Consider the following 13,363-nt stretch of genomic DNA (forward strand, 5'->3'; position numbering starts at 1 on the left):
ATGTCACAAGTATCCTTAAAATATCAAGAATTATGTGTTTTATCTGCCTTTTTTTCATTTTAGCAGGAGCTGACCAATTATGCATTGGTTTTCAAATATTTTGCTATTTTAACCTTCAAGCAAATAGCTATGGGAAGCTTTAAATTGAGAGCAAGTCTTATCTCGCATTGTTTTCTATTCCTTCCTGGAAACTTTCTTACATGGCATTGTTGCTTTAGTAAGTTACTGTGCACAATTGGGGATTTAGTAAAGGTCTGCATCAGTCAGTGTAATCCATGTCTTGACCACTTGCTCGTATAATTTAATGTGACATCAACATTTCCTTTCATTTAACTTCTAATTTCTGTCACTACAATATGATGATTGTTTTCTGGTGAAAATTTAGTCATAAGAGTCATTGCAACAAACATTACCAATTTAATTGTTATTGATTACACTTAACCCATTAACATACAAAGACGTCTGTGACACGTCTTTTGTTTATTGCACCAAAATTGATTTTGAGGTATCGCAGATGTTACGAAGTTTGCATCAATTCAAACGAATTTAGAGTTTAAAAATAATTTATATGTCACCATGCTAATGCAGTATTTTATAGTTTATTTTGTATTGTACATATTTTAATAAGTGGTACTAGAATTTTTCGATTTTTGTTTTGGTGATACATGTATTAAAAAAGGTTGAGAACTACTGTTATAAACTAAGTAATTAACCTTCTCCCATTTTTGTTAAGTATTTGCTATCCATTCTAGTGACTGAATTAATTATATATTGCCAGTTCTAGCATTTAAGTCTCCCATCAACACTAGATAGTTATTTATTTACAGTATACATATTCTTGCTGATTTATATATGCTTTCATTTCAATAAATATAATTAACTGCTTTCTTTTCAAAGAGTTCTGTGTACTATCAATGCTCCTCCGATTCTCTCATTACTGCTTATACCACTGTAAAATTGTATATAATTATTTATTTCTGAGCTGTTCAACTTTTTTCGTGGTTTCAGATATTACTTCATTTTTTATGTTTTCTTAAGAGTTCATGTGGTTGTTCATCTTTGTGACCTGTGCCTTGGATATTCAAGTTGCCAATGTTAATTAGATTCTTTTCATTACATGTCCTTATTTGTACTTTGTCATCATCAGTTTCCTTATGTACTCTCAAAAAGTGTACAGTCTGCTGTGACAAACTTAAACATATTTAAGTTTACCTTATTTTTAATATATTAACAGTTTTCTCCATTAGCTAGTCTCTTAGTTGTCTGCACTCCAGTATTGTCATATCTAACATATCGGCCTTCTAAGGCATTTTTGGCTGAATCACTTCACTTAGATCTTGTGTTTTTCTTGCCATCTTCGCATCAAACCTGTCTTGCTAACTTTTTCTTTTCATTCTATTTAAATGACCATACTACCTTAGATTAACCCTGCTCACACATCTTTGAATGCTAACAATGTCAAGTTTATTCCTAATATCTTCATTTTTAATATGATTCTTCCATTGATAATTGTATCATGCATTTGACCTTTATATCCAGCCATTTTGTTTCCTTTTGAGACTTGAAAGCAGTTTAAATATTGTATCACTCAGTTGACAGCCAAGCAGTAGTTAATTCAGTGATAGGAGCGTCGTTTTACGGTTTTGCGGCATCTTGACCAACACAAATTATATTGGCTTTTCTTCTAATATGATGAACTGGTTTTGCCCCTTGAACTCAGTATGAATGCAAGATGTAAAATGCCAAATGTGATAAAAAAAAAAAAAGTAGGTTTATTTTGAAAATCTGTTTTGCATTCTCTTTTATTTCAGACTTCCATTTGTCTATAAACTTCATTTTATTTTTACCACTTTAAACACTCAAGTACAGTTTGTATAGTCATTATTTGCAGTTTTGTTTATTGTTATGAGGTGTCATTGTAGAATCAGTGATTGTCTTATTATAATTAAAAGGCAAATAAATCATGTTTCTACAAGGGAAGAGAAGTGCATGTTGAGTAGATTCTACTCAGTAGTGCATAATTTTTTTTCCTAATCTTTTTTCCCCCCCATTACTATTAGTAAAGCTATATTTTGTTTTTTTCATGTTTGTATTGACTTATAACAAAGTTTGGAAGAAAGAAATCAACATAAGTTGATCTTTTTTCAATGCATATAATATCACACACTTTCAATTTAATTGTTGTTCTCTCTCTCTTTTGTTATATTCCTGTAATGTATTTGAAAATGGCTATGAAACAGCTGAAAATTCTACAAGTTGATAATTTTAATGTGACTTTCATCATTAATTAGTATTATAATGTTTAATCATGTTTGTCACAAGTTGTCTTCTTGACATGAATCCCCATCTGTGGCTAAATAACAAATATAGAACCAGATTTCACCAAACTAAATTCTTAACAGAAACAATTTAATTTGTCTCATTATACATTTTTAATTATTGAAAATTTAAATTTCGTAATTTGTTCCTACTGTGTGTGTGTGTGTGTGTGTATATATATTGGATTTATAAAACTAAAAATATATTAAATAATTAAAAAAAAAAAGTTATTATAAAGCAAATATTAAAAAATAGATTTATAATTATTCATGTTTGAATGAAATATAATTTTATCCAAATTGGTCTCCTGAGAGTGGGTTATGGCAATGGTACTAAAATTTTAAAAAGGTCACACTGATACTAAAAGTTGGAAAACACTGCTCTAAAGGTTTGTATGTAGTGTGGTGTCAGAGAAGCACATTCATTTTGTGATTATATTCACTAGTATTGAGGACCACAGTGTCGTTACCCTTGTCAGCTCTAGTAACGACTGTGTTTCCTCCCAATTTTTTCATAATTTATAGCATGCAGACTTCCTCCAAATTAGTAAAGTTTTTTGTGGTGAAGCTTGCTTGATTAGCAAAACAAGTGTTCTCTGCCAGGTTGGCAGGAAAACGACCCAGAGGAAGACCAAGATATAGGTGGATTGATACAGTACAAAGTGCATTAGACGATAGAAATATAAGATCTGATAATGTTGGAGTCTTGACAAGTAACAGATTGATTTGGAGGAAAATTGTAGATAGGAAGTTAGTAATGATGTATATTTTTCATGTAGTACTTTTATATCCTGTACACCCCTTGAAGGTACATGGCAGGAATTTGATGATGATGAGCTTGCTTAATGAATTGCATTGACAACATGGTATTATCTATGATGGACAGCACAGATTTGCTAACAGGAGGTCACTAATCTATTTGTTTATTACAATAAGGTGTGACAACAAAGGGAGTGAGAAGCAGGTTTTTTGCATGGAGAGTTATGAATGATTGGAATGCATTGCCTGAGAGCATTGATCTGATGAAAATTTGAATGTGTTTAATTCATGGTACGATGAGCTGTGTGTGTATGACAAAAGAGACCTCCTAGATGAGTCTGTGACTTCATTACGTCTTAGAATAATAATAATAAAGATGTTGTCTACATTGAGCTTGCTGTTGGTGATCTTTAGACACAGATTGTGGATGCTGTGTTCTATATGCAACTAGAGTCTAATGTTGGTATTTGATGAAATTCTGCTGCAAAGTTGTAGTCAAGGCTAAGTTGCTGGTGACTGTTTTGTAAAGTCAGTGAAATTATTAAACATGTATTTAATTCATTCTTTGTGCTGTTTTCATTCTATTAAACCATAATATGAGATTCAATCAGCACTTAAGCCTTCATTTAAGTCATGTAATTTTGATATTGAAGGTTGTATGTAAGAGAATACAACCTCTGTAGCTTTTTGTTTTGAGAATATTTGGCTATGAAAGAATAATTAATGTTAATATTTCCATTTGATAGTTTTGTCTCCAAATTGAAGCCTTCCTAATCTCTTTGTTCAGCAGTTGTAAAAAATACAACTCTCTAACATGGGATTGCTGTAGTATTGAAAAGATGATGTTGGTTCTCAAGGTTTCTGCCTGGGTCTGATGAGAAGAAACAGCTTCCAGTGAGAGTTTGAAACAGCTGTTCAGTGATCAAAATTGACCTTAATCAAAAGCATTAATATAAAGAAAATTGATAGTCTCCTGGGCAGTGTTTGTGTCTTTTATATAGTGCAATACCAAGGAAACTTTTGCTGAAACTTTTCTCACAAGCTCTGTGGTCAGCTTTCAAATATTTGTCAATAGAATTTAATGGATTTTAATTTATTTCATTCACTAACATAACTTTCATCCTCTGCCATATGTCTTGGTCTTGAATGCAGAAATTTCATTCAGTATGACATGCATTCAAATGTTACTTAAAAAAAAAAAATTGTATTCATTCATAAAAAATATCTCTCTTCACTGATTTCCAGGAAACTCTTTTCCAGTTTCTTAGATAAATGGTATACTGCCAGAAGAATGATGGCTGGTAAATGAATAATAGATGTTACCATGATTGTTATTTAGTCTTTTTGAATTGCTTGCATGTTGTTCTAAGTGACTAACAAATTAAAATGCTTATCAACTTTCATGGGACCTGGAATGTCAACATTTTTCATGAAAATAGCAAGCATCTCATCCATTATACATCAGAAGTCATTCAGCATTTTTAATTTACTGAACAGTAGGAATTAAAAAAAAAAAAAAAAAAAAAAAAATATATATATATATATATATATATATATATATATATATATTCATTAAGCTAAACCAGAGAAATTATAGTCTAAAAACTTCACAAACTCACTTAACTATTAGCATTTCTGGTATGCACTCACTTTGTAGCAGAAATAAAGTTAAAAATTGTGTAGCGGAGCACCTAACAATTCATTACTGTGTGCGTGTGTACATTATCAAGACAGGTGTTGGTTAAAGCTTATAAATGGGTTTAATGGAATTAATATATCACAGAGAATTAAACACAGATTTAATCATTCAATGAATCCAATATTTGTCTGTTAGAGACAAAATATTGGATTCATTTCAGAGACAACAGTGTTAGAATTAATTACTTTAATTTCCTGACTTTTCGACCTTCATATTAAGATCATTTAGAGTATACACACAGACATACACACACAAGTATATATATATAAAGAGACAAGCTATATTACATTTTAAATAGTATGCTAGAGAGAGAGAAAATGATTTGATCAACCATTATTCTACTAACCTGACCTCTAGTGAGGGAAAAAACCTACATCAAACCTATATTCTATTTATAAACATCATCAGAGAACAAATTCATATACTGTAGATAGTTTTATTATAGCAAAAGTGGTGTCATTATTTAATATGAGAGTTGTTATATTAGACTCAAGCAGATTACTTACAGTCCTATTTATAATTAACTCTTAGATGAAAAGGTTATGTGGGTAGAATATGTGCCATCTATATTCTTAGGATTTTTTGATCATTATTATTAAGATTAGGATGGTCGATAAGAATTTCACAAGTTTCCTTAAATTTACGTTCATATTACGTTTTGGTGTGATGTAAACAACAGGTGCCTTTCCTGTCAATTGTATGGTAGAGTATTTAGGGATTACTAATGATCAGAAAGGCCATAGATCAGATTTACCATAGTAATTATATTTAATGGAGTATGAGTGAGAGGTATAGGGATGCTCAAAGAGGAGAGAATGGAAACAGTAGAAGAGAGGGAATGAGAGAGAGGTATGGGAATGCTAGCAGACGAGAGGATGGAAACAGTAGGAGAGACAGAATGAGAGAAGGATATGGAAGTGCTAGAAGTGGAGAAAATGGAAACAGTAGGAGAGAGAGAATGAGAGAGATGTATGGGAGTGCTAGAAGAGGACAGAATGGAAACAATAGGAGAGAGAGGTATGGGAATGCTAGAAGAGAGAGAATAGCAGTAGAGGAGAGGGAATGAGAGAGACCTATGGGAATGAAAGAAGAGGAGAGAATGGAAACAATAGGAGAGAGGGAAAATGGCAAGAGGTATAATGTATGGCGACTCAATGATCCGTGGTGTTCAAGATAGAATGCATGAGGAGTGTTTGCCAGGAGGAACAATAGAAAGGGTGGCTATGGCAATTGAGAGAGGTGAAAGGGTGGATGGGATGATTGTGATGGTAGGAACGAATGACTTGAGTGGTAATGTAAGTCGGGCAGCGAGATATATGAGGTTTTTGCTTGAGACTGTACGGAAGAAGACAGAGAGAGGAAAAATAGTGTGTGTGTTGCCTAGGTATGATAATGATGAGCTGAGCAGAAGAGCAGTGATATCGAATGGCATAATAGCAAGAATGTGTGACAAGAGAGGACTGGTGTGTGTGTGGATGCTTGGAGCACGTTTGAGGAAAGAGAGGAATTGTATGCGAGAGGCCGTTTATATTTGAATGAGGAAGGACATAGGCATCTGGAGAGATTGCTGTTCTGAAAGAGTCAGGGTGTCCCAGGGAGGATGATAGCAGGGGTGGCCTCTTGTGGGAATGGATACTTGGGAGAAGGGAGGCGATGTCAGGTAACACTGAGCCCAGTGGAGTCTAGAAGGGATAATGCTGGGTATAGAAACAGTGGCATTTATATGCTTTATACTAATGCCAGGAGTATCCGGAATAAGGGAGAGGAATTGGTGGCGCAGATAGCATCAGCCTGGCCAAAAATTATTGGGATCACTGAGACGTGGTTGACAGAAGGGGATATAATAACAGGAATAGAAGTCGCTGGGTATAGCATTTTTCGTCAGGATAGGAGGGGAAAGTGTGGTGGTGGGGTACTGCTTATGATAAGTGATGACCTATGTCCTCTAAGAGTGGAGGTTTTGGAAGGAAGTGAGACAAATGATTTTGAGAGCATATGGTGTGAGGTAGAGGTAGGCAAGACAGGATATTTAGTGGGGTGTTGCTACAGACCCAGGAGCACGGAGGATGGGGACCAGGAGATGTTTAGACAGCTAAGTTTGGCAAGTGCAAGAAGAATGATTGTTATGGGAGATTTTAACTACAGTAGTATAAATTGGGGAGAGGAAGATGCATGTAGCAATAGTGGAATGGAATTTCTAGAATTCTTGAGGGACAAATGTCTTAGGCAACATGTAACAGAGGGAACAAGAGGTTCAAGAGTTTTAGATTTGGTTATAGCATCAGAAGAGTTGATAATAACTGAGATGACATCGCTCCCACCAGTTGGAGAGAGTGACCATATGGTTTTGACTTCGCAAATGAATAGACATGCAGGAGTATCAAAGAGACGGGAACTTATGTGGAATTATAATGTAGGTGATTATAATAGTCTTAGACGTCAACTTCGGGAAGTTTCATGGAGGGAGGAATTGGAAGGCCGGGATATCGCTAGTGCGTGGGAAATTATGAAAGAATATTTGTTAGCAGCAATGGTAAGTTGTATACCACGAGTGAAGAAGAGGACACAATTTGGAGTAAAGTGGATGACAAACAATATTAAATAGGAATTGCATGTGAAAAAGAGGCTATGGAAGAGATATAAGGAGACAGGTGAAGAGAGGATGCGTGAAGAATATAAGACACAGGCCAGAAGAGTGACTAGTGTGGTAAGGAAAGCGAAACTGGAATATGAGAGGAGATTGACCCTGGGATCCAAAGAAAATCCTAGGAAGTTTTTTGGCTATGTGGCCAGTAGGAGGAGAAATGACTGTGGAAGAATGATATTGTGGGATGAAAATGGGAATGGAGTGACTGATGCAGAGGACATAGTGGAATTGTTCAATGACCCCTTTATTGGAGTATTTCGTCCTGGAGGAGTCAGTTTTAATGCTGGAGGGATAGGGCAGGTTCAGGGTTTAGAGGTACAAGAGGAGAGTGTGTTTCAGATACTGAGAACTCTGGATGTCAATAAAGCTTTTAGACTGGATGGTATTTCATCACGAGTTTTGAGAGAATGTGCTTGGGAACTGACAGTGCCTTTAACCTGGCTTTTCAATGAAAGTCTGGCTTCGGCAAAGGTGCCCAGGGAATGGAAGGAGGGTAAGATGGTGCCATTGCATAAGGGTGGTGACAGACTGGAGGTGTCTAATTGTAGACCAGTCTGTGTGTCATCAGTAGTTGTTGGGATCTTGGAGAAAGTGGTGAGGGACCGTATGCAGCACTGGGCAGATGAGGGTAATGTTGTCTGTGAGAGTCAACATGGATTTGTGAAAGGCCGCTCTTGTTTTAGCAATATGCTAGCCTTTTATAATAAAGTTACAAGAACATTAGATGAAGGAAAGGCATATACTGCAATTTTCTTAGACTTAGCAAAGGCGTTTGACAGGGTTCCACATGATAAGCTGATATTTGAGTTGCAACACATGGGTCTGGATGTCAGATTGGTCAACTGGATTCAGGATTGGCTGTCTGATGGGTATCAGAGAGTTGTGTATGGTGGAGCAGTTTCAAGGAGACAGAAGGTTACAAGTGGGGTCCCACAGGGCTCAGTAGTGGGGCCTATATTGTTTAACCTTTATATCATTGACATTGCCAGTGGATTGTAAGGGGATATTCAGTTGTTTGCAGATGATGCGAAGTTGGGAAGGATTATTAGTAATAGTACAGATGTGGTAGCCCTGCAGGAGGATTTGAATAAGCTGGATAGATGGGCAAATGAATGGGGTATCAGTTTAATGCAGCAAAATGTAAGGTCTTGAGGTTTGGGAAACATTGATGGGATGCTGCATACTCTATGGGAGGAGTTATACTGGAGGAGGTGGGAGAGACAAGAGATCTGGGATTGATGATTGATAGAAACCTGAAATTTAGAGGACATATTGCAAAGGTGGTGAAGGTAACACAGAGGATTGCTGCAATTATGAGAAGGACGCTGACCTGCAGAGATAAGAGGGTTATCATTCCGTTGTATAAGTCTCTGATCAGACCACACTTGGATTATTGTCCTCAGATTTGGTCCCCAGGATTTGAAGGGGATAAATTAACTGTGGAAAAGATGACAAAGATGGTCTCAGGACTGTACAAGGATAGTTATGAGAATCGGCTGAGGGAATGTGGACTGCAGAGTTTGGCAGATAGAAGAAGGAGAGGTGATATGATTGAGACTTTTGAACTGTTGAGAGGTGGTTACAGGGTTGACACTGGGGAGTTCTTTCGCTTGGTTGAACAGCGGAAAGGAGTGATGACAAGAGGCCATCCCTGGAAGTTACGAAAGGAAACTGTGAGCAAGAGAGTGAGGAGTGGTTTCTTTGCATGGAGGGTGGTTGAGCTGTCGAATGCATTGCCTGATAGAGTGGTGGGGGCAAGAACGGTCAATGAGTTTAAGGATTGGTGTGATAGACCTTGTGTTTCTTAGGGGGAACCTCCCCTCGATGAGTCTTGACAGACTTTGTTCTTAGGAAGGACCTCCCACGATGAGTCTTTTGACTCCATGGAGGCCTGAATAATAATAATAATGTGCTATTTATGTTCCTTTTTTCAGATAGAAATTGTGTCCTGTTTCACCTATATAGGGCAAATTACGGGTGTAATGAATATGATGTACTCCAGTGGAGGAAGTGGATCCTTGGTTGAGTTGAATAGGTTCTTTAATTTTGCAGGAGGTTTAAAGGTGGCATTAAGGTTGTATTTCTCTAGTATTCTGTTTATTTTATCTGATATCCCTTTAATGTATGGAATGGTTAGTTTTATTGTAATCTAGTTTATTTTTGTTTTTAAGTGGGTCTTGTGAAGAAATTTGTTGATAGTATTTTAGCTGTAGCCATTTTTCAGGAAGGTATTGCTGATAACTTTTAATTCATCTTTCAGTGCTTGTTCACTGGAGTAAATCTTCAAATCCCCTTTTTTTAGTGTGTTAATGACACCTTATTTTTGTGTTGGGTTGGTAAGAGTTTGTGTATATATTGGCCAGTATGTGGAGGCTTCCAGTAAATCTTTTTGTCTGTGATGATGTTATAAATAGAATATAGCTTTGATTTTTTTCCACTAGAGGTCAGGTCAGGTCAGTAGAATAATGGTTGATTAAATCATTGTCTGTTTGAAATGTAATATAGCTTGTCTCTGTACATATATAGTATACTCTAGATCAGTGGTTGCCAAAGTTGTCGATATAACATTGTTAAGGGTCGATTCGGGATCAGGGGTCGATAGAAAAATATAAGATGTTGCACCGAAACCATTTGGTGGCATAAACTCTCAGTCATGAACTGCATGATACTCTAAGAGTGTGTATTAAATCTATTAATCAAATTAGAGCTCATCTTCTTAAATCGCAATTATTTGCCAAACTTTGTGAAAAAAATGAAGTATCAAACCAATTACTCTTGCATACTGAAGTAAGATGGTTGTCTAGAGGTGCAAGTCTACAAAGATTTGTTGAATTCTTTGACTCAACTCTAGAGTTTCTTACAGATGTTAATTTGTTTTTGAGCGATGAACTGGAGAGAAATAAGAATCATATTTTCTACTTAGTGGACTTATTTTCAAAATTTAATGACATACAGACCTGTCTACAAGGTAAAGATGTCAAGATTATTCAAGCTCGGACGAGTCTTTTAGGCTTCCAAGCTAAATTAGCCTTATTCTCTAAATCATCATTGTTGCAAAAAAGATTTTCAGTATTATGCACAAACAAATTCAATATTCGAGTGATGCTTTTAAATTGCACTTTGCAGGTTTTGAAAACATGCACATTGCAAATTGGGTTATCACCCATTTTCTGCAGATATTGAAAATATCGAATGTAACTTACAAGATGAACTTATTGAATTGTCAGTTGATATGAAGCTAAGACGATTTTTAAAAATAGGACTTTAAGTTACTTTTGGATGAATATAAATGTTGTTGAAAAATACCAAAACTTTCTGAAGTGGTACTCCCCCTTTTGCCTGCATTTCCAAGGCTCGTACATAGTTGAAGCTGGTTTGAGCCACGTTAATTCCATTTTAACAAAACAAAGAAATAAGCTAGATATAGAATTCCGTGGCGATTTAATGCTGAAACTTACTAATTTTGAACCCAACATTGCTAATCTTGTCAAGAGTCATGAAGCACACCCTTCACAATGACAACGTTAGTAAATTGTATACTAAGTTAATAAAAGTCTTATTTTCATGTATATAAGGAAGATTATATTATTATTATTTTGTTATCTAAATTAAATTTTATATATTATTCATCCCTCGTATCAAATATGTAATGCTAAGAAGGACGTCAAAAACATATCCCTTTAACGTTAATATAGTATATTATAATAAAATATACTATATTATACATACAATAAGCACTGTATCTATAAAATAAACAATCTAAAAACTCGCATAAGCATATTTTTTGCTCATCCTATTATAATTTCGTAATAGTAAAATAGAAGGGGTCAATAAAAAGTCAAACTCTTGAAGGGGTCGACGGTCAAAGAAGTTTGGCGACCCCTGCTCTAGATTATGACCTTAATATGAAGGTTGAAATGTTGGGAAATTAAAGTAATTAATTCTAACATTAACATAATTTGTCTGAAATGAATGCTAATCACTGTGCAACACTAAAGGAAAAGAACAAAATATTGGAGCTCCTCCACCTCCATAGCCATTATTCCAGAATTCAGTTTACTATAGAAAAAGAAAATACAATAGCCTGCCTCATCTAAACATTCTAGTCGCACATCTTCTGAATAGCACTTTTTCTCAGTTTACAGAAAACCTACCCACAAAATAGATGCAAAATAGATTAAAAAATTTCCCCACTTCCCCTCCCAATAGTGTGGTGTTCTTAAACCCTTATCAGCAGAGCCTCAATCTGTGTTCCAACTAAACTTTCCTCATAGCTGAACTCTCCTTTAATTGCTATACCTTCCTGTCCACTAGCTACTACAGTGCTAAAAAAAAAAAAAAAAAAAAAACCACCTTACATCACTCTCAATAATACAGGTTATAGTAATCCATCACTATTCCCAGTAAGCAAGAGCACCTTGGAAAAAAATAGTCAGAATTTCAAAGAAATATAATCTCTGCACTACTTTCAAACCTTAATTGAAGCTGGCTGCTCTTATCCACACTCTTAAAGATCTAAGATTTCCTAAAGATCTTCCTGCCTCTCTGTTCCAGGTGTTTATAAGGTTCTTTTTTCTTGCAACTTGTCATATTAAAAAAATAATAAAATAAAAATGGGCAAATCTGCCAATGCCTTGGAGAACATAAGAAATTCATTTGTGCCACAGCTATAGTTAGTCAGATCTAGCTGACCATGCCTTTGAATACCTTGCATGGAATAATATTAAAAAAAAAAAAAAAAAATGCTTTTCTTCACATCAGCAAATGCAAACTTGAAAGACATTTATTAGAATCGCAGCAAATTTTAAAACCAACCTAATCTAAATAAATATGGTTGTGTTAGATTTTCCAGTATTTGGGAAACATTAATTCTTAGGCCTCCTGCTCAGTGCCCATAACTAATTACCTCTACCCATGTAGGGTACTTCTTATATAAGGCTTTTAATCTAACTTGTTATTACAATTTTTGTATTGTATCCCAGAAGATATCTCTGTGAGAGAGACAAAATGTTGGAATGATTAAACCTATGTTTAATTATTTTTTATGCTATATTTCTTTCATTGAGCCTTATTGTGGATAAATGTTTCTCTTGCAAGCAACTCAAAAGTCCCATTGCTAACTTCAGATTTATAATCTATAGGAAATAGATGCACTTACAACAGAAGAACAAGAAATACGCGAGGCTGAGCCTAAAGAAGAAGCAAGTGAAGAAAAAAATATCAATCAAGAGTCTGAAAATATTTCAAATGAACTGAAATTGCTAGATTTATCACAGACTGAAACATCTGACAAAAATGAAGAAAAAGATACTGTAGTTGCAACCGAAATGTCTTCTCTTCCTGATCAGGATACATATGGTAAGTTGTTTTTTGCTTCCATTAATTACGTATAATTTCATCAAAGTATGTAAAATCTGCTTCTTGCTTGTGTTTTATGTACAATTAATATACAAGGTGCTATCAAAAAGAAACCGGACAGTGCTGGATAATCGGTGACAGAGCAAGTTACAGTCTCACATCGCCAGGTGTCAGTGGCATGGACATTGTTGAGTCAGCCTGCCATGTGGTTTTGAGCTGTGTGCACTGGAACTTGTGGAACACATGTTATTCTTATTGCATGTTTGTGCCATTCTGCAATTTCGCCATGAATGCCAAATTAGAGCAAAGGGTGAATTTAAAATTTTCCATAAAACTGGGGAAATCTGTCATACAGACCCTCAAATTACTTTGTAAGGCACATGAAAATGAAGCCATGAGCTGAACTCAGTGAACTTATTGATTGGCACTTGCATTTCAAGAAGGGCAGAACTGCCTTGGAGAACAACCGTCCATCAGCACAATACATGAAAATGTCGAAAAAATACAACAGATCATCTGTGCAGATTGTCGCATCACCATCCAGGAAGTTGATGACAGAGTTGGGATTTCATATGGAGCAGC

At 35.4% G+C, this 13,363-nt stretch overlaps 1 protein-coding gene across 1 annotated transcript in view; it reads left to right on the forward strand.

Annotated features, from left to right (window-relative positions):
* The window catches only part of LOC150092545 (uncharacterized), a 335,783-nt gene that overhangs the window by 84,549 nt on the left and 237,871 nt on the right, over positions 1-13,363 (forward strand). Inside the window, exon 5 of the mRNA XM_090414232.1 lies at positions 12,565-12,781. Coding sequence (XP_090270358.1) covers positions 12,565-12,781 — 217 coding nt within the window. The remainder of the gene's footprint in view (positions 1-12,564; positions 12,782-13,363) is intronic.

This window comes from Typopeltis vanoorti, chromosome 25 (assembly GCF_054136105.1).
Source record: "Typopeltis vanoorti isolate ZY-2024b chromosome 25, IOZ_Tvanoo_1.0, whole genome shotgun sequence".
Lineage (NCBI taxonomy): Eukaryota > Metazoa > Arthropoda > Arachnida > Uropygi > Thelyphonidae > Typopeltis > Typopeltis vanoorti.